Source organism: Bubalus bubalis, chromosome 11, assembly GCF_019923935.1.
Source record: "Bubalus bubalis isolate 160015118507 breed Murrah chromosome 11, NDDB_SH_1, whole genome shotgun sequence".
Classification (NCBI taxonomy): domain Eukaryota; kingdom Metazoa; phylum Chordata; class Mammalia; order Artiodactyla; family Bovidae; genus Bubalus; species Bubalus bubalis.
The window spans coordinates 92,873,795-92,899,268 of record NC_059167.1 but is presented as its reverse complement, the minus strand read 5'-3'; the positions used below and the strand labels follow the sequence as shown (position 1 = coordinate 92,899,268).

The window sequence follows — 25,474 nt, the reverse complement described above, 5'->3', positions numbered from 1 at the left end:
AGGAGTTGGTGATGGACAGGGAGGCCTGGTGTGTTGCGATTCATGGGGTCGCAAAGAGTCGGACGCAACTGAGCGACTGAACTGAACTGACCATACATAAAACAGATAAACAACAAGGTCCTACTATACAGCACAGGGAACTACATGCAGTATCTTGTAATAACCTATAATGGAAAGGAATTTGAAAAAGAAAAATATATACATATACATATATGAATCACTTTGCTGTACATCAGAAACCAATACAATATTGTAAATCAACTATACTTCAATTTAAAAATAAAAAAGTACAACAAACTAGTGAATATAACAAGAAAGGAGTGGACTCACAGACATAGAGAACAAAAGAACAAAGTAGCAGTTGTCAGTGGGGAGAGGGAAGGAGGGACTGGAGGTACAAACTATTATGTATAGTATTCTTAAAAAAAAAAAAAAAGCTATTATGTATAGTATTCTTGTATGCAAGCTACAAGAATACATTGTACAACATAGGGGATATAACCAACATTTTATAATAGCTATAAGTGGAAAATAACCTTCAAAAATTATGAATCTCTACAAAAATTGTGAATCTGTTATATAAATTATATACTTATAATTTAATCTCTATTATATAAAGTATATACTTATAATTTATATAATATTGTACAGTAACTATACTTCAATAACAAACATACACATGCTGCTGCTGCTGCTAAGTTGCTTCAGTCGTGTCCGACTCTGTTCGACCCCATAGACGGTAGCCCACCAGGCTCCCCAGTCCCTGGGATTCTCCAGGCAAGAACACTGAGGTGGGTTGCCATTTCCTTCTCCAATGCATGAAAGTGAGAAGTGAAAGTGAAGTCACTCAGTTGTGTCTGACTCTTAGCGACCCCATGGACTGCAGCCCACCAGGCTCCTCTGTCCATGGGATTTTCCAGGCAAGAGTACTGGAGTGGGGTACCATTGCCTTCTCCAAAACATACACATATGTACACATAAATACAGCTGATTCTCCCACACAGTTTAGGATGAGAATCACCGATCTCAAGCCTTGCTATCTGAGGGCACCACATCTGATTACATATTCTAAATTCTTGATTTTTTTTTTTTTTTCAACAAAAAGATGAGGGCTAAGCTTTTAGGATATTTATGTAATGAGCCCATGTATAATTCTATAAGACTTCCTTTCCTTCTTGAAAGGAAGGAAACTTCATTCATCCTTTCGATGAAGGATATTGATAACTTCCTACATCCATTTCTTTTATATGCCCTTGAATAAGTACCTTGAACACAAACTTTTAGCATATGATACAATTTCTTCCATAAAGGTGTGTGTAACAAAGTGAGCTATGGGGTGGGGGAAATGTTTTCTATATTCAAAACAGTTCTCAGCAATATCAACTGTATAATCATCACAATCTTTGTAGAATAAATAATGGCCAAATAAAACTCATTAAATGTTCCTGGGATTGATCACTGTTATACCATGTTATACCGTGGTAACTTTTATCTTCTAACATATCTATTGATACGTATTTATAACTACAATTATTGTGGTTTTTCATGATTCTTTTGGATATCACACTTTCCAAAAGTTTCATTTCCACACAAAGAAAGCACTAGAAAGTGGACAGTGTCAATTGCTTCCGTGCTTTACGGCCTCCCCTCCACCATTTCTGAAGGCTTCACTGTCTCATGTGAAGCCCTGCACTGTCTTTAAGAGCGTAGCCTTTCAGGGTCTGCATCTCAACTCCACAAGATTATATACACTTGAGCCTTGTTTTTCTCTCTAACAGGAGGTGGATAAAAGTACCTATTTACAAGGTTGTATGAGGATTAAGCAGGGAAACATATGCAAAGTGCTTGGGCTATATAGTGAGTACTGAAAGACTAGAGATCTCTTTAAGAAAATTAGAGATACCAAGGGAATATTTCCTGCAAAGATGGGCACAATAAAGGACAGAAATGGTATAGACCTAACAGAAACAGAAGATATTAAGAAGAGGTGGCAAAAATACACAGAACTGTACAAAAAAGATCTTCATGACTCAGATAATCACAATGGTATGATCACTCACCTAGAGCCAGACATCCTGGAATGTGAAGTCAAGTGGGCCTTAGAAAGCATCACTACGAACAAAGCTAGTGGAGGTGATAGAATTCTAGTTGAGCTATTCCAAATCCTGAAAGATGATGCTGTGAGAGTGCTGCACTCAATATGCCAGCAAATTTGGAAAACTCAGCAGTGGCCACAGGACTGGAAAAGGTCAGTTTTCATTCCAATCCCAAAGAAAGGCAAAGCCAAAGAATGCTCAAACTACCGCACAATTGCACTCATCTCACATGCTAGCAGAGTAATGCTCAAAATTCTCCAAGCCAGGCTTCAGCAATATGCGAACCGTGAACTTCCTGATGTTCAAGCTGGATTTAGAAAAGGCAGAGGAACTAAAGATCAAAATGCCAACATCTGTTAGATCACAGAAAAAGCAAGAGAATTCCAGGAAAACATCTGCTTTATTGACTACACCAAGGCCTTTGACTGTGTGAATCACAACAAACTGTGGAAAATTCTTCAAGAGATGGGAATACCAGACCACCTGACCTGCCTCCCAAGAAATCTGTATGCAGGTCAGGAAGCAATAGTTAGAACTGGACATGGAACAACAGACCGGTTCCAAATCAGGAAAGGAGTACATTAAGGCTGCATATTGTCACCCTGCTTATTTAACTTATATGCAGAGTACATCATGAGAAACGCTGGGTTGGATGAAGCACAAGCTGGAATCAAGATTGATGGGAGAAATATCAATAACCAGAGATAATGCAGATGACACCACCCTTATGGCAGAAAGTGAAGAACTAAAGAGTCTCTTGATGAAAGTGAAAGAGTAGAGTGAAAAAGTTGGCTTAAAACTCAACATTCAGAAAACTAAGATCATGGCATCTGATCCCATCACTTCATGGCAAATAGATGGGAAACAGTGGAAATAGTGAGAGACCTTATTTTTCTGGGCTCCAAAATCACTGCAGATGGTGACTGTAGTCATGAAATTAAAAGACGCTTACTCCTTAGAAGAAAAGTGATGACCAACCTAGACAGCATATTCAAAAGCAGAGACATTACTTTGCCAACAAAGGTCTTTCTAGTCAAAGCTATTGTTTTTCCAGTAGTCATGTATGGATGTGAGAGTTGGACTACAAAGAAAGCTGAGGGCTGAAGAATTTATGTTCTGAACTGTGATGTTAGAGAAGACTCTTGAGAGTCCCTTGGACTGTGAGGAGATCCAACCAGTCCATCCTAAAGGAAATCAGTCCTGGGTGTTCATTGGAAGGACTGATGCTAAAGCTGAAACTCCAATACTTTGGCCACCTGATGTGAAGAACTGACTCACTGGAAAAGACCCTGATGCTGGGAAAGACTGAAGGTAGGAAGAGAAGGGGACGACAGAGGATGAGATGGTTAGATAGCATCACCAACTCAATGGACATGGGTGTGAGTAAACTCTGGGAGTTGGTGATGGACAGGGAGGCCTGGTGTGCTGTAGCCCATGGGATTGCAAAGAGTCAGACATGACTGAGTGACTGAACTGAACTGAATAAGCTGGTAGCTTAAAAACAATGACAACACCTTTTGTTGCAGAATTCAGATCCTGACTCTGTAAACATGGAAAGAATATAATCACTGATACAAGACTATAGCCTAGATAAGCTACATGAATAATATGTAAAACAATGGAACATTAATAATCCTATCTTTCCCTCTTTCTTGGCAAGAGTTCCCCTTAGAAATGCACTGATGTAGCTATAACTTTTTCCAAGTGAAAGTCTCTTTTGAGAAAAGCATCAGTATCAAATACAGCCAAGTCACACAGTCCACTCATGAACTGCATATAAAAAAGGATACACTGCAATTTGTTATCTAGGAATTTCCCCAATGTTTCGAATTAAGCATATGGTATAGTTTAGCTGTATGTGCAATATTATCTTCATTAAACTGTTGATTACATTTGCAAAATGTAAGTCTAAAAATAATGACTGATGATGTTCATGGAAAATGATTTTCCAGTAATCACACCAGGTCATGAAATGCCCTGATTTTATTATGGCAGGTGTTTTTATTAGGGCAAATGTTTGGGCTCCAGGCTGATAGGAACGAAACAGAGCCATCTAATCAGCTTCTTTAAGCTAGGCCCCTAGGGGACTGTTCAGAGATTCTTTCTTCCTGCACAATGCTCACTACCTGCCCTAGCAGACGATAATGGTCACGGGAGTAAGTGCCACGACAGGAAGATTTATGCAAAGACAAAGAGCTGTAACGTGCCCACTGGTATGGCACACATGCTCAGGCATGTCCGACTCTGTGATCCCATGGACTGTAGCCCCCCAGGCTCCTCTGTCCATGGGATTTTTCAGGCATGAATACTGGAGTGGGTTGCCATTTCCTCTTCCACAGGATCTTCCTGACTCAGGGATTGAACCAGGATCTCCTGCATTGGCAGGTGGATTCTTTACCACCGAGCCACTCGGGAATGAGGAGTGGAGGTTGTTTCGGCCAAGTTCGTTTGAATAATAGTAGCTAGAATTTAGAGAGCATTTATTGTGTGCTTCACACCATTCCAAATGTTTTGCATGTAATATCTCATTTAATCTTCTACATTATGACAGACACAACCTTGGCACAGAGCAGTTGAGTGACTTACCAGATCATGTGTTTGGGTCAGTGACAGAACTGGGTTTGGAACTCAGGAAAACTCCTGAATTCCCCACTCACAGCCAGTATGCTAAATTGTATCCTCCATCAAATGTAGACATGGACTCAGTATCCTTTTAAATATATTACATTTCCATTCATTCAGCTTATTTTTAAGGATCCATTAACAAATATCTGTTTACTTCAAGTGCCTCTATTAACAAAAGAATTAATAATTTTTCTCCATCTTCTTCTCTTAAAGACTTATATAAAATGGTATATAGTTGTCTCTGATGTCATTTCATTCAGTACAGTTCAGTCGCTCAGTCGTGTCCGACTCTTTGAGACCCCATGAACCGCAGCACGCCAGGCTTCCCTGTCCATCACCAACTCCTGGAGTCTACCCAAACCCATGTCCATTGAGTCAGTGATGCCATCCAACCATCTCATCCTCTGTCATTCCCTTCTCCTCCTGCCCCCAATCTCAATCTTTTCCAGCATCAGGATCTTTTCCAATGAGTCAGCTCTTCACATCAGATGGCCAAAGTATTGGAGTTTCAGCTTCAACATCAGTCCTTCCAATGAACACCCAGGACTGATCTCCTTTAGGATGGACTGGTTGGATCTCACAGTTCAAGGGACTCTCAAGAGAGTCCCATTCTCAAGACTCTCAACACCACAGTTCAAAAGCATCAATTCTTCAGCGCTCAGCTTTATTTATAGTCCAACTGTTGCATCCGTTCTGGAGAAGGCAATGGCAACCCACCCCAGCACTCTTGCCTGGAAAATCCCATGGATGGAGGACCCTGGTAGGCTGCAGTCCACGGGGTCGCTAGGAGTCGGATACGACTGAGCAATTTCACTTTCCCTTTTCACTTTCATCATTGGAGAAGGAAATGGCAACCCACTCTAGTGTTCTTGCCTGGAGAATCCCAGGGATGGGGGAGCCTGGTGGGCTGCCATCTTTGGGGTCGCACAGAGTCAGACACAACTAAAGCGACTTAGCAGCAGCAGCACATCCATACATGACCACTGGAAAAACCATAGCCTTGACTAGATGGACCTTTGTTGGCAAAGTAATGTCTCTGCTTTTTAATATGCTGTCTAGGTTGGCCATAGCTTTCTTTCCAAGGAGAAAGTGTCTTTTAATTTCATGGCTGCAGTCACCATCTGCAGTGATTTTGGAGCCCAGAACAATTCAAGGGCAGGCAGCTGCGATGGTGCAGAAGCGCGGCCAGGAGGAGCTACCGGCGCCCGAGGCCAGGGGCGGCGGCTGGGAGGAGCTACCCTACGTCTGAGGTAAGGAGCAGCAGCTGCGCCTTGCTGGAGCAGCCATGAAGAGAGACCCCACGTCCAAGGTAAGAGAAACCCAAGTAAGAGGTAGGCACTGAGAGAGGGCATCAGAGGGCAGACAGACGGAAACCACAGTCACAGACAACAGGCCAATCTGATCACATGGACCACAGCCTTGTCTAACTCAGTGAAACTAAGCCATGCCCTGTGGGGCGACCCAAGATGGGTGGGTCATGGTGGAGAGGTCTGACAGAATGTGGTCCACTGGAGAAGGGAATGGCAAACCACTTCAGTATTCTTGCCTTGAGAACCCCATGAACAGTATGAAAAGGCAAAATGATAGGAAACTGAAAGAGGAACTCACCAGGTCGGTAGGTGCCCAGTATGCTACTGGAGATCAGTGGAGAAATAACTCCAGAAAGAATGAAGGGATGGAGCCAAAGCAAAAACAATACCCAGTTGTGGATGTGACTGGTGATAGAAGCAAGGTCCGATGCTGTAAAGAGCAATATTGCACAGGAACCTGGAATGTCAGGTCCATGAATCAAGGCAAATTGGAAGGGGTCAAACAGGAGATGGCAAGAGTGAACATTGACATTCTAGGAATCAGCGAACTAAGATGGACTGGAATGGGTGAATTTAACTCAGAGGACCATTATATCTACTACTGTGGGCAGGAATCCCTTAGAAAATATGGAGTAGCCATCATGGTCAACAAAAGAGTCTGAAATGCAGTACTTGGATACAATCTCAAAAGCGACAGAATGATCTCTGTTCATTTCCAAGGCAAACCATTCAATATCATGGTGATCCAAGTCTATGTCCCAACCAGTAACACCATTTCATTATTCAATTTTAATTTACCCAAATTTCATGTTCTCTGGGTTAGTTTTTTTTTTTTTTTTAAATGGGGCAAGGATACACTGATCAGTAACTAGTTTCCAATATGCTATAAATATTTTCTAAAAGTCTACAGTTTCAGACACTGAGATCACAGCACTGTCCATTTATAAATAGAGTTTCCAGTTTTTGACTTTCATTTTCCAACTAGTTGAAGGGTGGGGCAGTAAAACATTTCCCATAAATAAATGAAGTGCTATGATATTCTACACTTCTTTTACCACTAGCTGCTGACCATCTGTCATAGAAAAGACACACCCTGGAGGACAATCTCAAATTTTTAGAAACAGAAATAGCCATGGCAATATTTCCAGACATGAATTTTTGAAAAAAAAAATATTATTGATAAAAAATCCAAGAAACACCCACAGAGTAACTTGCATCCTGTTAACTTTCTGTAAGAATTATCATCATCCTTACTATCTTCCCCTAAAGCTACTGAGTTGTTATTGATACTATGTTCCAGGCTCCGTGCTGTTTCATACATATTCTTTCACTACATCCTCAGGTAAGTGCCTATGAAGTGGGCATCACTAATGTTACATTTTACACACAAGGAAACTGGTGCTTGGAGGCATAAAGTAACTTGCCCAAGATCACACAAATAATGAAGAGAAAAGACCAGATCTGAGCCATATCTAACCACAGAGTCCACATTTTCAACCGTTACACTAGAGATATTACTCCCAGGATATATTTTCTTTGTTATGTGGGTGACGGTGATATTGGGTTTGTGTAAATTCCATGCTCCTTTCAAAGCCATCTTAACATGCAAACGTTACCATGAATAAAGTGTTTAGCTATGGAAATCAAAACATTTTGACTAAAATTGGTGAGGAAATACGTAACTTAAATCCACCTGATGTAGAGTTTTATATGAGAGAAATTTTTCATGTACACCTTTATTAAGGAATCATTAAATACTAACGTAGGCTACTCTAAAAGATACAATATTATTCATAATAACTGAATCACACCTTTATTACAATCTTTTCCTATTCATTATTTAAAAGTAATTGGTAGGACTTCCAGGTTAGTATCAGGGCAAATCAGCAGAACCTAATATCCTTTTTTTCCCAATTTCTGTTAAGAATTACAAAAAGTAAAAAAAAAAAAAAAAATTACAAAAAAAAAAAAAAAATTACCCGTGAAGAATTACAAAAAGATGAAAACTGGCAACAGTGTTGGAAACTACAGAGAAGACCAGATGCCAAAGTCCTGAGGGGATTTTCACTCGCGCCAGGGCTGAAGAGATTAACAACATATTCCTGGATTTGAACAGAAGAATCAAAACCTGGTCCCAAAGAAAGCAGAAAAAGATGGATTCACTTTGTCTAAGTCTAGCTATAGAACTCAAAGTGAAGTGAAAGTCGCTCAGTCGTGTCCAACTCTCTGAGACCTCCTGGACTATACAGTCCATGGATTCTCCAGGCCAGAATACTGGAGTGGGTAGCCTTTCCCTTCTCCAGGGGATCTTCCCAACCCGGGGATCGAACCCAGGTCTCCCTCATTGCAGGTGGATTCTTTACCAGCTGAACCACCAGAGAAGCCCAAGAATACTGGAGTGAGTAGCCTGTCCCTTCTCCAGCGGATCTTCCTGACCCAGGAATCGAACCAGGTTCTCTTGCATTGCAGGCAGATTCTTTACCAACTGAGCTATGAGGGAAGACCAAAACTTAGGCCTTAGAGGTCACACTGAACAAAAGTGGGCAGGGATCTCTCATCAGCTGGCTTCAGAGCTGGCCCAGCACACCTTTCATCCCTCACCACTGATTTCTTCCCTCTCCTGTCCCTCTAAGGCAGCAAACACAAGACCAACCTGGGAGGAAACAGAAGAAATTAGGCAGCTAGGTCGCATCCTAGAATGTGATACAGCCAAACAGAAAATGTCTGAGACAACCCCAGAGCACTACATAACTATGGACATAGAGAAGAATATCTTTTGTCAGAGAGGGAGAAGTAGGAAATCAAAAAATAATGCATCACTTCTTAAACATTCTGTGTCAACCGAACAAATACATATATGCATATATGTGATATATATATGTATACACACACACACACACATATATAGATGTATATTCACTTGACTGAAGTGACTAGATACATATAGACTTTGAATGCAGAGCTACTGGTTGGTGTCGCTCTCATCTTTACTTTATAAGCCATTTTTATAATGCTTCATTTCCAGTTTCCAGGACCATTTTTCTTACACCTGAGCAAGAGCCAAAGAACGTATGAATTTCCAGATTTCCATAGGATAATGGTGGCCATCTACATTTGAATCTCTCCACACATTACCCTTAAAAGGCATGCTGAAAAGGAAAGAAAGTAAAATTACCCAACACTCAAGCCTACAACATAAGCAGGAGACAGAATATGTTTAAACCTCGATGGACATGAGGAAATAACCATCTAAAGCCCTGGAGGGTCGGTGCTGGTTCCCACCTAGGGAAGGAGTCAGGCTGGGATTGTGCCCAGGAGGGTGCAGGGGTCCAAGAGGGGAAGGGACTCAGGTTGTATCTGACAATCCCAGAAAGAGAGGCCCCCGCACTGAGTGACCAACACCAAAAACTCTGAAACAAAAGACCTGAATGTAGCCCACTGTGCATATGGGAAAGTGACTCAGTTTGGTCACCTTTGAGACTTATCTAGTAAAAGTCTTCAACTCTAAATAATACTAGTGATAACGGCAGCCCACTCCAGTACTCTTGCCTGGAGAAGCCCATGGATGGAGGAGCCTGGTGGGCTGCAGTCCATGGGGTCGCTAAGAGTCGGACGCGACTGAGTGACTTCACTTTCACTTTTCACTTTCACGCATTGGAGAAGGAAATGGCAACCCACTCCAGTGTTCTTGCCTGGAGAATCCCAGGGACGGGGGAGCCTGGTGGGCTGCCGTCTATGGGGTCGCACAGAGTCGGACACGACTGAAGCGACTTACAGTTACAGTGATAACAAAAACCTTTCAGACCTCTAGGCAAAAGGACCAACTCACTTGCAAATGAAATAAGATCCAGGTAACATGCAATTTATCAACAGTGACATACAGAACAAGTATACAGTAGGGTAACACTGTCAAGAAACTCAAGGAAAAAAAGTATATGAGACAAGGATCTTATATCAGTTCAACTGTTTTGGTATCATCAAGGCTGTAGGAATGGCTTCAATACCAAGGCAGAAATTCAAAGAATCCTGAGAAGTCTATTAAAAAATGAATTCCTCCAACTCAGAGATAATTGAGAACACTTTAGGAATGGACAAGTGTTTAGCACAGAATATATTATTATAGATCTAAGACAAAAACAAAATTGTGGACAAGGGTAGAAAAACAGCATTATAATATTATATGCTCAAAGTAGAAATAACACAACTAAAAATAGCACTGAAAGAGAAAGGTAAGACAAAGGGTAGAATTGAATAGCTTGTTGATGTTCTTACAGGTAATAAGTAGAAGTCAAAGACAACATTGAAAGCTGACAAACCAAATAGCAGAACCTAAAAAGTGACTAAGAGAATTACATAAATATATTAATATAATGATGCCACTGAAATAAACCATACATTGTTGTAATCAAACATAAAAAAATATAATATAAAAATAACAGAGCTAAGAAAAGTATAGTTAATACTTTTATTAATATATATATTAAAACTCATTTACTGAAGTAAAATATTTTCTGGTTGGATGACAAAAAAAAAAACCAACCTAATATTATACCTAACAACTACAAAACACACATTCTTTTCAAGACTACCTGGCACAGATCCCAGGAAAGTGAGGCAAGTCTCAAATTTCAAAGGACTGAAATAATAAAATGTATGTCCTCTGACAACAATACGATTAAACTAGAAATCAATAATCTAACAGAGAAAATCTGAAAATTTGGAAAATAAATGGGTCTAAACACATGGATCAAAGAAGAAATCATTTGCACCATTTCCACCATTATTCTTAACAATGATTTTGACATAAATTCCACCTTGTCAGATAAACCAAGATTGTAATCTTAGCTTTTCTGTTATCAGGTAAACTTGGTACACTTTGCTGTATTGGTACTCATCAGAAGACAATAAAGCAATGTCTATAGAGTAATGAGAACAGATTTGACAAGAATTCCTTGTCAAATTCGGAGAAGGCAATGGCAACCGACTCCAGTACTCTTGCCTGGAAAATCCCATGGACGGAGGAGCCTGGTGGGCTGCAGTCCATGGTGTTGCTAGGAGTTGAACACGACTGAGCGACTTCACTTTCACTTTTCACTTTCATGCACTGGAGAAGGAAATGGCAACCCACTCCAGTGTTTTTGCCTGGAGAATCCCAGGGATGGGGGAGCCTGGTGGGCTGCCGTCTATGAGGTCACACAGAATCGGACACGACTGAAGTGGCTTAGCAGCAGCAGCAGCTTTGTCAAATTATTACTTATGTTTGAAGGGAACAGAAAGATATTCTTCCATATATGAAGATTTTTTTAAAAACCTTATCATTTATGTACTTCTATGAAAATTACTTTAAAGTATTAACCAACTAATGAAAAGATCAATTAAAATTAGGAACTGAGAATGTGAAAATTACGGAATATTTGTAATATAAAAAGTAATTAACTTATAGATCAATATACATAATTTCTCTGTATGTGATTACAAAGGTTTATAAAGAAGAAAAACTCTCTGGAAAAGAGTTATAAGACTTACAATATTATGTTTCAGAAAGCTGGTTCTATGATCCCAGATTGAATTGAAAAGCATTTGAAAGTAGAAAATAAACAGGATAGTAAAATATTCTTTGGGTATTTCTGCTTCTAGCCAAGATGGAGTAACAGGCAGACTGGATCTACCCTCCTACCTAAAACAACCTAAAGAGAAACAGAACATGTGAAACAACAGTTTTCAAAAGATGAGCTATCAGGCAAAGGACAGTGATCCCTAAGTGTCAGGAAACAGGAATTCTTATCACTGTCCTCACTATTACCATGAGAATGGTAAGATTCCAGGCCCTGCTGTAGGGGTGGGGAATTGAGGCATAGCCCCATGGACTCCCTGACTTGAGAGCTGAGGCACCAGGGAGACCCTAGAGTTGACAGGATAGAGTACCAGAGAAGAGAAAGCTGCACAGAAAGAGAACCTTGGAGGTTTGTAGAAAGTCCCTTAGAATATTTAGCTGAGCACTGATCAGATGTATGCGAGAGAACTACACCAAACTAGGGAAAGAACTATCTGAGAGGATGAAAGGAACCAGTGCCCAGCACTCACATGGAGTTAGAAATAGTTATATCTACTCCCATCTGCCAGACTGGAAAAACTTAAATTCAAAGGGCATTTGGTAGATTACTCGGAAGGCTTTGACTCAGCAGTGGAGACTAGGTTGTCCACGACCGGACGCTGACATGGACCTAATGCCTAATAAACCATAAATGCAGTATCCTGAAGGCTCCAAGTGTCCTCAACTGCATTTCAGTACAAATCAAGAAGATTCATAACAATAAATAAATACCCAAGAAAGTAAAATGTACAATGTCTGGCATCAAATCAAAGATTAAAAGTTGGGGAAACGAGATCCACAATGAGGTGATTGACTAATCACTACGAACCCAGAACTGACATAGCTGTTGGAATTAGCAGAGGACATTAAAACTATATTCTGTATGTTTAGAAAGTTGGATTAAAAAAGATATAAAAGATCCAAACTGGACTTCTGAAGTGAAAACTTGCAACATGTGAGATGAAAACCAGACTGGATAGAGGCAAAACATTCTCAGACATAAATTTCAGGAATATTTTCTTAGATCAGTCTTCCAAGGCAAAAGAAAGAAGAGCAAAAATAAACACATGGGAACTAATCAAACTTAAAAGCAAAGGAAATCATCAACAAAATGAAAAGACAGTCTACCAAATGGGAGAAAATATTTGCACATGATGCAACTGATGAGGAGTTAATACCCAAAACATACAAACAGCTCACACAAATCAATATCAAGAAGACAAATAACCCAATCAAAAAATAGGCATGAGAACTAAACAGGCATTTCTCCAAAGAAGACAGATGGCCAATAGGCACATGAAAAGATGTCAACATCAGTAATTACTAGAGAAGTGCAAATCAAAATACAATGAGGTATCACTTCACATCGTCAGAATGGCCATCATCAAAAAATCTACAAACAATAAATGCTGGTTCCTTTTTCTAGGAACCCTTCTACACTGTTGGTGGGAAAATAAGTTGTTGCTTATTTTGTCACTGTGGAGAATAATACTGAGGTTCCCTAAGAAACTAAAAATAGGGTTATCATATGATTCAGCAATCCCACTCCTGGGCATATATCCTAAAAAGATGGAAACTCTAAATCAAAAAGATACAGTGTTTACAGCAGCACCCCTACAGTAGCCAAGACACGGAAACAACCTAAGCGGCCGCAACTGACGATTGGTTTAAGAATATGCGGTAATGTATACGATGGAATATTAGTCATAAAAAAGAATGAAATATTGCCTTTTGCAGCAATATGGATGGATCCAGAGAATATCATACTAAGTGAAGTAAGTCAGACAAAGACAAATATTATATTACTTTTATGTGAAATCTAAAAAATAATACAAATGAATCCATATACAAAACAGAAGCAGACTCACAGACACAGAAAACAAATTTATGGTTACCAAAGGGGAAGGGAGGAGGTGAAGGATAAATTAGGAGTACAGGATTAACAGAGAGATGCAAATTGCTCTACATAAAATAGGTGAGCAATGAGGACTTACTGCATAGCACAGGGAACTATATTCAATAACTTGTATAATGGAAGCTATAATGGAAAATAATCTGAAAATGTGTATATATAACTTTGACACCAGAAATTAACACAATATTCTAAATTGACTATATTTTAATACAAATAATTGATACTATAAATTCTGAATATTTTTAATTGCACAATTGACTGTAAGACTATTGATGATTAATATAAGATTCAAAAATATTAAGCTAATAACTTGCATTCAAATTTTTTAAATATACACAATTCATGACTCCTTTAAAAGACGTACATCCAAGGACATATACATTAGGAAGAAAAGGCAATCTACAGAATAGGAGAAAATATCTGCTAACAATATATATAACAAGGAGTTAATATCCAGAATGTATAAAGAACTTCTACAACTCAATAGTAACAACAACAAAAGTCTCATTTAAAAATCGATGAAGGATTCAAGTAGATATCTCTCCAAGGAAGATACACAAATGATCTGCAAACACATGGACGATACTCAATATCACTAAATACAAGGGAGATGCAAATCAAAGTCACAATGAGATATCACTTCACACCCATCAGGATGGCGCATAGCAGATTTTCTTTAAGGGAAGGGAAGAACCAGTGCTGGTGAGGATGAGGAGAAACTGGAACTCTTGTACACTGTTGGGAATATGAAATGGTACCGCTACTACGGAAAACAGGACAGCAGCTCTTCAAAACCTTAGAAGCAGAATTACCACATGGTGCAGCAATGTCACTTCTATGTATCTAACCCAAAGAATTGAGAGCAGGGTCTCAAAGAGATATTTGTACACCTATGCTCAGAGCAGCATCATTCACAAAAGCCAAAGGGGAAACAACACAACTGTCCAACACTGGATGTATGGAAAATCAAAATGTGGTGGAATATTAACCAGCCTTTAAAAAGGAAGGAAATTCTTATACATGGTATATGAATGAGCTCTGAGGATATTATGGTCAAGGAAACAAGCCAGTCACAAAACCACAAATACTGTAGAATTTCACCTGTATGAAGTATCTACAGTAGTCAAATTTATAGGGACAGAAAGTACAAGGGTGGTTGCCAGGGGTTGGGGAGAGGGGGAGGTAGAAAATTGTTGTTTAATGTATATATAGTTTTAGTTTTGCAAGATAAAAGTTTCTGGAGATTAGTCAGATAACAATGTGGATACACTAACACTACTGAACTGTACACTTAAAAATGGTTAAGACAGTAAATTTTGTTATGTGTATTTATCACATTTAAAAATAAATGTTCAAAAAAGAAAAATATGTTGGGCAGATTTAACAGAAGAGTAAGAATTAAGAAAAAAATTAATAAAACTTGAAGGCATACTAACAGAATCTATCCAAAATGGAATATATAGAGAAAAAATAATTACAAAAAAACAAACAAAAAGAAAAGAGCATCAACCAGCAGGGGGAAGATTTAGGTGAGAAGACAAATACCTCCACTCTTCCCAAATTAATGTTCGTGGTTAATCTCATTTATTTTTTTGTGATTGAGGCGATACAATTTACATTACATAATCATTACCCATTCATGCATCATTGTATTATAACAAATATTTTAAAATCCTGCTTTTTCTTTTTTTAAAGTGATTTACTTTAAAACATCACTTAATAATCCCTATGAGATATTCATGGACCTAAGGAGCCTTTGACTCATCTCGATTTATTTTTAAATTTTTTTGCCATGGGGCACGTGAGATCTTACTTTCCTGACCAGGGATCAAACCTGTGCCCCTCGCACTGGCAGTGTGGAGCCCTAACCACTGGACCACCAGGGAGAAGTGAGACTTGTCAAGGAGATCTTGTAAAGGAAATATAATGGGGAGGGGAACAGCTATTTCTGCCAGGTATATAAATATGCTTCTAAAAGTTACATTAGTAGCAGATTACAGATTACAACAGTCAGGTGCTAACATAAGAACCGATAACTCAGTGGATTAATACAGATGGCACCCAGACAGATCATAGCTCTAATAAGAACATAAAGTGGTACTACAAATCAGTGAAAACGGAAATATTCAATAATAATAACAAAGAAATTATTATTCAGTAATAACTACTCAAAAATCAGTCTGAGTTGTCTTAATATTTTAAATAAAGCATCGTTTTAGTTTGGGACTTCCCTGGTGGCTCAGACGGTAAAGCGTCTGTCTACAATGAGGGAGACCTGGGTTCAATCCCTGGGTCGGGAAGATCCCCTGGAGAAGGAAATGGCAATCCACTCCAGTACTACTGCCTGGAAAATCCCATGGACAGAGGAGCCTGGTAGGCTACAGTCCATGGGGTTGCGAAGAGTCAGACACGACTGAGCGACGTTCTTAAACTTTGGCTCATTAAGTATAACAACTGCTTTAGGCCTCATGGTATCTGTGAAAATGGGATGAAAAGTGACTTATCTTTCCTTCAACATTTCTCTTAAAATTGAATCCATGAGGTGGGGAAAGTCTTTATAGTTTCATAATAAGGTTTTAAGATATTTCACATTATCAGATAATATTTGATTGTCACCACCCTTATAATAATAAGGGGCTTCCCTTGTGGCTCCGATGGTCAAGAATCTGCCTGCAGTGTGGGATGGAACCCAGGATCGAACCTGGGTTGGGAAAATTATTATAACATCTAGATCAGTTTCCCATTGATCAGAAAGGAAAAACATTCCTTCCATTATAATTAGGGGTTCTGCTTATGTTTATATAAGTTTAATGAAACATAAAATAAGTTCAAAAATCCTTTGAAAGGACTTGAAACAAACTATAGGTGGCTTATCAAGCTGAAAAGCAGAGAACCCATACAGAATCAGAGAGAACTTGGAGAGGTCATGTCCCCTACAATTGACAAAGATGCCCTGTATCTTGAAACAGATGAAAAATAGAAGTCAAGGAACTCCTATTACAAAGAATGTCACCCACTCCAAAACGGCAACTTCTTCTAAAATTTAGTATTTTGAAGCAGACTCGAGAGGAATTGATAACTATGCAACTAGGGAAACTCTGGACGTTTTCAGACACCCGCCTCTGTTACTGCCATTACTGGCATTCCTCTTTCATCAGACCCTTTTGAAATTTTCAAAAACTATCATCATCTTGAAAATGGTATTTCCAAGTAAATATCTTACTGAAAAAAAGTTCCAGAACTCTGGGCACAGACTGAGTGTCTCTGACATTTGGCTGTCCATTTGTTTTTACTGCTTTGGAAGAGATGCTCCCGACGTCAGTGAGACTGGATGCTTTCTGCCTTGGCAGGCGTGGGTGCCAAGTGTTCCACCACCGGTACTGAATGAACGCTTGCCTAGTGTTGGGAGAAGCATCCATTTGATCGGCACAGTGGGGGCTGAATCATTGTTTTCAGGATCTTTTTCATCCATAAATGGGAATAGGATGAGAGCAGCTCTTCACTTATGAAACAGACACTTAATGATACTGGGCAGAAGTTTTACTTTTTTCCAAATAGAAAAGGAAAGCCACTCTCTCATGGTTTCACATACTGGGACGATACTGTTGGTGACAACACTCTGGTTACAGCCCTGCAGTCAACGGACATAATGCTGGAGGATGCAGAGCTCGCGTTCTCTTTAGGATGGGCCACGAGGAGTTCTCCTCTGATACTGAGGAAAGACCTTCTGAAATATGCATTGAAGGGTGGCCAAACTTCCAGTTCCTCTGCAAGCAGAAGCAAATACATGCCAAAGTCCTACAGGTACTTCTGACCAAGATAATCTTAAGACTGAAATGTGGAATTCCACTGAAATGTGAAATGTGGATGCATAGTCCAAAATTTGGTAATATGGATGAACATCAATGACTTGGACTTTACTAAATATCATAACTTCTGTGACTCTTGGGACAGAGAAAATTACTCAAAATAAATTCAACTATTTCTCAACTCAAGCCTCATTTGGCCAAGTATGCCACAGAGTTTTGATTCCATTGGCTATTACATGCTTTTACAGGCCAGGGTTTATGACACTTTAGCCACAAAACAAAACAAAACAAAAAAATCAAAACTGATTGGGTGTCAAGGCTGACACATATGTTGTCATAGCAAAATGTCTCAAAACTTTCTCCTGCTTCTATAAGTCAAACTCCAATAGCCTTCACAGTGAAAGCTGGCAGTAAGCTGAAGTTCAAGTTTTGTTTTGCTTGGAAATTTTTATTTCCTTTTTATCATAAAGTGACTATTAATTTTTGTATTAAAAATGAGTGAGAGGTAGAGGCTTTCAAAGAATGTTATATTTTCTATGTGTACCTAGCAAATAATATGTAATCAATATCTAATACCATAAAAATAAATTCTATCTAAGCTTTTGTGCATATGCTTAGGTACATTTTTTTGTAATCTCAGTTTTCAGAGTCTCAAAGAGGTCTATGATTCAAAAACCTGAGAAAAAAACCCCATTCCTCTGATTTAGATACTGACCTCGTGGAACACATAAAATCATGTCACAATAGTCCAAGAATTACATGGAAGAAACTCAGACCACAACACTTAGAAGAAAATATGGGTAAATATTTGGCACATTTCAAGCTGAGAAAAATGGTTCTGAATGAAAAAACAAGAGGAAAAATAATAAATTAATTCAAATGGTCATTCTCTAGCTCAATTAAATATTTAATTTCAAATCATTTATATCTAAGGGGAAAATCTAAACTAGAAGATGAGGCTATTTCCAGATCTTCCCTCCCTGCCTTGGTCCTCCATTCTCCTAGCGGGCAAGAGGACAGGTCTTCTGACCCTCTGCAGGAAGCAAACAATACCCCATCCAATTGCTTAGCAGGGCTTCCACTGTAAAGACCTCTTGTAGAGGATGAGCCACTGAGGACAATCTTGTTCCTCATATTATGCATATATATGTACGTGTGTGTGTGTGTGTGTGTGTGTGTGTGTGTGTACACACAGTATTTGTAAAGGCATTTCTTTTTTTTTTTTTTAATCTTTTATCTGCAAGCTATACTATCATTTTCACATAAAAGCAATCCTTCTCAGTCCAGTCAAGATGCTCCTAGAGCTTCTGATCTCAGAGGGGAAAGAGAAAGATGGGCGGTACCTGATGGTGTTCCACACATCGAAGCCATCCAGAGGCTTGGTGCCATTTGTGCTGCCCCCGGCCAGCTTCACCAAGGTGGGCAGCCAGTCAGAAATGTGGATGAGCTCCCGGGTCTTCACGCCCTTCCGTTTCAGCAAGGGGCTGGCCACAAAGCCCACCCCTCGCACGCCTCCCTCCCACAGGCTCCACTTTCTTCCTCGGAGGGGCCAGTTATTGCCCCCTGCCAAAGTCTGTCCGCCGTTATCTGAAACACAATCAGGTCATGGCATGAGGACAAGCTTAATTGCTAGACACGTTTAAGAGAAGACTTGGATGTGTCCTGTTATTAAATGGTGCTTCAGAGCTAAAAAGGGAAATTCCTGTTTCCCTTCTTCTGTACCAACTACGCTCCTCCCACCCAACACCACCCTCCGTCTGACAGACATAACCACGGGGCAGCACGGGACACATCTGACGGGAGACCATGGAATCCTCCCTGGAGAAAGCCACTGAAGAACAAGGAAGGCCTGTGAAGGGCACTGCTTGGGCTCTGCTGAGCACTAACTAAGATTCAGATGCACGCGTGCAAGTTTGTGTAACACAGGAGAATGAACCCAGGTAGGCAGAAAAGGAAAGTCAGAGTGTTAGTTGCTCAGTCGTGTTCAACGCTTCGTGATCCCAAGGATTGTAGCCACCAGGCTCCTCTGTCCATGGAATTCTAAAGGCAAGAATACTGGAATGCCCTCCCTCCTCCAGGGGATCTTCCCGATCCAGGGATTGAACCAGGTCTCCCACATTGCAGACAGATTCTTTACTGTCTGAGCACCAGGGAAGCCCTCCGGATACACAAAAAGACACCTCTGAGTAAGTTTCGCTTAGAAACCTAAAGCTCCTAGTGAGTGGGGAAAGTGAACCTTTTTATTTTCTTCCTGGAAAATTTTTCTAACATTTAAACTGGTCATGGAATTAACATTTGACTCCCTGGTGATTTGAACTCTTGCTTAAGTGTGAAAGTTGAAAACTTTGCCAGTGGGCTAAATATCTCAGCACATAGAAAAGTTGGGTGGAAAAAATAATTGCAAGAAAAATTCTTCCCTTCTTGACAAGATGGCAGGACAAAGCTGCATTGTGAGATGTGTGCCAGGGAAGAGAAGGTTTCTCTTCCAAGACAACTGAGGGAATAGAGGACACTGGGGGAGCCGGAGAAATTACAAGGGTGACCTCAATATCTGACCAGCTGGGTGGGGCTCAGAGTCAGAAACTAGTTGGGCTGTAGAAAATAAACATCATACTTCTATACACTGAGGTTATAGAATCATATTATCTCCCAAAGTACCCACACGCTTAGGTGATTTTAGAGACATTTTAAACAACACTTATTCACATGTAAAAGTGAAGTGAAGTGAAAGCTGCTCAGTTGTGTCTCACTTTGCGGTCCCATGGATGGTAGCCCACCAGGCTTCTCTGTCCATGGAATTCTCCAAGACAGAATACTGAAAAGGGTTGCCATACCCTCCTCCAGGGGATCTTCCCGACCCAGGGATCAAACCTGGGTCTCCCACATTGCAGACAGATTCTTTAACCATGTGAGCCACTGGGGAAGACCATATATTCAGTCGTGTCCAGCTCGGCAACCCATTGGACTGTAGCCTGCCAGGCTCTTCTGTCCGTGGGATTTTTCAGACAAGAATCCTGGAGTGGCTTGGCCATTTCCTCTCCAAGATATCTTTATCCATTTGTTCTATAGAGCAGCTCTGTCATGCTGCCCCCCACCATGGTTCATTTGGACAATAGGGGCTTTTAGGAATTATAATTATACCTCAATTAACCGTTTTCCTAAAATGAACCACAGTGGGGCAGTATGACAGAGCTGCTCTATAGAACAAATAGATAAAGAAATCTTGGAGAAGGAAATGGCAAGACACTCCAGGATTCGTGTCTGAAAAATCCCACGGACAGAAGAGCCTGGCAGGCTACAGTCCAGTGGGTTGCTGAGCTGGACACAACTGAGTGACTAAGCATGCATGCATAAAGAAATCTAACACAGAAATCAAGCTCTATCCAAGCCAAAGGATTCTCATGGAAGGAAAGAGAATCAGTCTTTGTTAAGCACCCACTCTGCATGAGGCACTGCTTTAATTTCACATTATCACAGAATCTGGAGTCTGATAGACCTGGAATTGAAGCCACTCACTAGCTGTGTGACCCAGGGCAATACACGGCCAAAGTTTCCTCATCTTTAATGTAGAGACAATAATTTCTACCTCATTCATATATTATGGTAGGAATTAAGTCACATCATTTATGACACTTGTCTGGCTAGGGACCTGGCACAATCTCAGTGTTCAATAAATGGGAGCTAATATTTATGTTAGAAATTACATATATTTTCCAGCATCAGGGTCTTACATTAGAAAAGACCCTGATGCCTGGAAAGATTGAAGGCAAGAGGAGAAGGGGATGACAGAGGACGAGATGGTTGGATGGCATCACCGACTCAATGGACAGGTTCTGGGAGATGGTGAAGGACAGGGAAGCCTGGTGTGCTGCAGTCCATGGGGTCGCAAAGAGCTGGACACAACTGAGGGACCAAACAACAATATTTATAACAATACAGACAGTCTAGTATTATAACTCTTTTGCCATGAAACAGAGAGGGGGGGAGGGGGGGAGAGAGAGATTTGAAAAAGCCCAACAGCCATTAACTGGCAAAGTTAGGATTCAAAGTCTGTGTGACTCCCAGGCACTTCCTGCCCCCAGAGCGCTCTGCTCCTGATGTCCCTGGAGTGGAGCGGGTTTTTTAGGGACATTAAGTTTCACTTCCGTGAGAAAAACGTAATAAACACAGTCCATCTCAACCACGCGCACAGTTCCCATGACACAGCAGCAGGGCTGCTTCCAGGTAATGGTAACCCCCCCTGGGGTGTCTCTGTTGCTGGTGGGCAGGAAATTCAAGGCTCTACTGTCAGGGGGGCTTCTGACCAAGCCCCTGACACAACGGTCTTTGCTTCTTCTCTGGGCCTCAGGAAGGGGAGAGGGAAGAGTCTTGAGCCATATTAGGTGAAGGGAGCGGTTCCTTAACACGTGGCTGGTGATAGTCAATCTCATCATTTGCCGTCAGACTTCCAAGAACCTCTTCTGAAACCTCACATCTCTTCTGGACAGAATAAATGGTCATCCAAGCCACTTTGTTACCCACACATACTATTTCACATGAGCCTCTGACTGTGTGGATCACAGCAAACTGGGAAATTCTTAAAGAGATGGGAATACCAAACCACCTGATCTGACTCCTGAAAAATACGTATGCAGGTCAAGAAGCAACAGCTAGAACTGGACATGGAACAACAGACTGGTTCCAAATCGGGAAAGGAGTACGTCAAGGCTGTATATTGTCCCCCTGCCTATTTAACTTACATGCAGAGTACATCATGAGAAATGCTGGGCTGGAAGAAGCACAAGCTGGAATCAAGATTGCGGGAGAAATATCAATAACCTCAGATAGGCAGATGATACCACACTTACGGCAGAAAGTGAAGAAGAATTAAAGAGCCTCTTGATGAAAGTGAAAGAGGAGAGTGAAAAAGTTGGCTTAAAGCTCAACATTCAGAAAACTAAGATCACGGCATCTGGTCCCATTACTTCATGCCAAATAGATGGGGAAACAATGGAAACAGTGACAGACTTTATTTGTGGGGGCTCCAAAATCACTGCAGATGGTGATTGCAGCCATGAAATTAAAAGACGCTTACTCCTTGGAAGAAAAGCTGTGACCAACCTAGACAGCATATTAAAAAGCAGAGATATTACTTTGCCAACAAAGGTCCATCTAGTCAACGCTATGGTTTTTCCAGTAGTCATGTATGGAAGTGAGAGTTGGACTATAAAGAAAGCTGAGCGCCGAAGAATTGATGCTTTTGAACTGTGGTGTTGGAAAAGACTCTTGAGAGTACCTTGGACTGCAAGGAGATCCAACCAGTCCATTCTAAAGGAAATCAGTCCTGAATATTCATTGGAAGGACTGATGCTGAAGCTGAAACTCCAATACTTTGGTCACGTGATGTGAAGAACTGACTCATTGGAAAAGACCCTGATACTGGGAAAGATTGAAGGTGGGAGGAGAAGGGGACGACGGAGGATGAGAAGGTTGAATGGCATCACTGACTCAATTGACATGACTTGAGCAAGCTCTGGGAGTTGGTGATGGACAGGGAATCCTGGTGTGCTGCAGTTCATGGGGTCACAAAGTCAGACATGACTGAGTGACTGAACTGATCTGAGACCCTACATGTTCAAAACAAGGGGCACCATCTTTAGATAAAGGGAATTCCTCCATGCTCCTTATTCTTCACTGAGTACTAGTCACCAAAAACTATGCATCAGAACTTAAAAGAAGGTGCTACTCATGTGATACAAAAATATACTGGAAAAATGTATATAGTCTACCTGTGAAGTCAAGAATGTCTAAGACAGCACTTATTTCTCTCTGCTCTCTGCATCGCTATAAATCAGGGGTCCCCAGCATCTTGGATCTAATGCCTAACGATCTGAGGTGGAGCTGATGCAGTAATAGCAGAAATGAAGTGCACAATAAATATAATGTCTTTAAATCATCCCCAAATCATCCCCTGGACTTGGTTTGTGGAAAAAGTGTCTTCCACAAAACCAATCCCTGGTGCCAGAAAGGTTGGAGGCCGCTGCATGATACTGGCTCAGTGCTTGTAGGAGACGCCTGTTGTATCCATTTTCGATAGATACACTCCTTTGAAATATTAGGTAATGTCTCTTTCAATTCCACCTATTTGTTAGAGCTCAATGCAAAACTGCTGGGTGATGACGATGACAGAAATAAGAGTAGAGGTGATGGGGATAAGGTGGGCTGGGTCTGGAATCTGATTTTAGGAGCAGCCTTGAGGTATGACTCAGGAAGGAAAATACTCTGGGCTGTAAAGAGAATTTGGCCTCTGCTGCTACTGTAGGAGCTGGAAGGTGTTTCCACGTCTTATTTGGGAGGTGTGGATGCAGTAAGTGTGGCTGTTTTTGCCGTTAGCTTCTGTGATGTTTTTCCCATTAGCAATGGTGAGCGAGCCTATTATCTGTTATCAACGTGGCTTCCTCCATCATTTTTCTGAGAGCACTCCAGGGAGAAAGTACTGTTAATCGACACACCTGCAACTCATTCTCTTGGCCTCCCCAGTCACGAAGCCAACTGCAGCGTCCTCGGCAGGAAGAGGGCCATTCAGCTTCGTGAGGGACCTGGCCAGGAGGCATTGGCCGGTAGTTGCCACTTCTCAGCAAAAAATTCACAGACTTAGGCCTTTGAGAAATAGGATACTGTCCATCAGTTCTAGTACAGTCTCACAGGTATTTCAAAGAGTTAGACATAAAAGGGATCAAACTAACAAGAATAAAGTCAGCTCACTTGAAAGAGGGTAGAGAAGGGGGTTTCCAATATTGTTAAGTCTGACATAAATTAAAATTCAAAAGGACATTAATGGAACCACTACCATTTCAAACACAATTCATTTGCTCTCCTCATTTTCTTTTGGGCAACAGTTAATCTTTGTTCTTGTTAAGAATTAATTTTCAAGAGAGATTTTTCTTGTTTCCTTTCCCAACTGACTTAGGAAAAACTTCCAAATCAAAATAAGATGACTCCAACTAGCATAGGAAGCTATGAAACATTTTTTTTTTCAGGGAAAACGTTTTTTCAACAATGTTTTTGGCAGAGGAAAAACCTAATTATAAAATCTTTGCCGTCTAGCAAAGAAATGTCAAAATAAAACAAATGTTGTCATCTACAGATGGTAAATCTCACTTTATTATTCATTATTGAACAAAAATAGCTGTCAAAAAGTCATGGAAAAACGTTGGTTAGCCAAGGATCTGAGCAAATGCATTACGCGTATGACAATGAAGCCTCATTCGCATCCAGCTGATAAAAATTAAGAGGGAACCATGACAGCAACGTCGCATTGAGGACTCCTCCCCACGCAGTGCAGTGCTGCAGCGTGGCTGCAGAAGGAAGGCTGCTCTGAACCGTCAGCGTATATTTCCATCTTGCCGCTCCCTGGGACCTCTCAACCTCGGCTAACCCAAGGCAGCCCCTCACTCTGACTTGGGGATCCTGGATTGAAACGCAAGGAGGGCTCCAACAGCCTTGCACCAGGGCCTGGACTTCCCTCTGAACTGGGCTGCCCACTGGCCCGTGACTTATGAGCAGACAACAGGATTTCCAAGGTCTAGAAGCCTCTTTGTCCCATAAAAGGAACTGTACTCATGGTTGATTCTTTTCGACTGCAAATTGGGAAGTTACTCTATGTTTAACCACAGGTCCCCAACCTCTGGGATCTAATGCCTGACAATCTGAGATGGAGCTGATATAATAATAGAAATAAAGTGCATGATAAATGTAATGCATTTGAATCATCTGAAACCATTCCCCTACCCACCCCTCCGGTCCGTGAAAAAATTGTCTTCCAGGAAACCAGTCCCCGGTGCTGAAAAGTTTTGAGACTGTGGATCTAAAGGACTGGGTAAATTCAATCTTCTCCTGGTAAAAGCTTCTGGAGAACATATCTACCCAGACCCTCAATTTACCATCTGATGTTCTTCTCTTTCCCTCCTGCCCTACATCCAACACATTCATTTCTGCCTAGCTGACCTTGAAAATGGACTCCAACCCACCTCCCCCTTCTCCAGCCCCATTGCCTTGGGTTTGGCACTGCTCTCACCTGGACTCTTGGGGTAACATATGGAATATTTCATGTTATCATCAGAGGCATGACAATGCCCCAAACCAAT

The 25,474-nt window shown here is 40.8% G+C and overlaps 1 protein-coding gene across 2 annotated transcripts in view; it reads right to left on the bottom strand.

The window, feature by feature from the left end:
* Positions 1–25,474, bottom strand: part of ARSB (arylsulfatase B) — a 180,076-nt gene that overhangs the window by 71,500 nt on the left and 83,102 nt on the right. For both annotated transcript variants that reach the window (XM_025296367.3, XM_044925446.2), the window contains exon 6: positions 18,692–18,935. In XM_025296367.3, the coding sequence (XP_025152152.2) occupies positions 18,692–18,935 (244 nt within the window). The remainder of the gene's footprint in view (positions 1–18,691; positions 18,936–25,474) is intronic.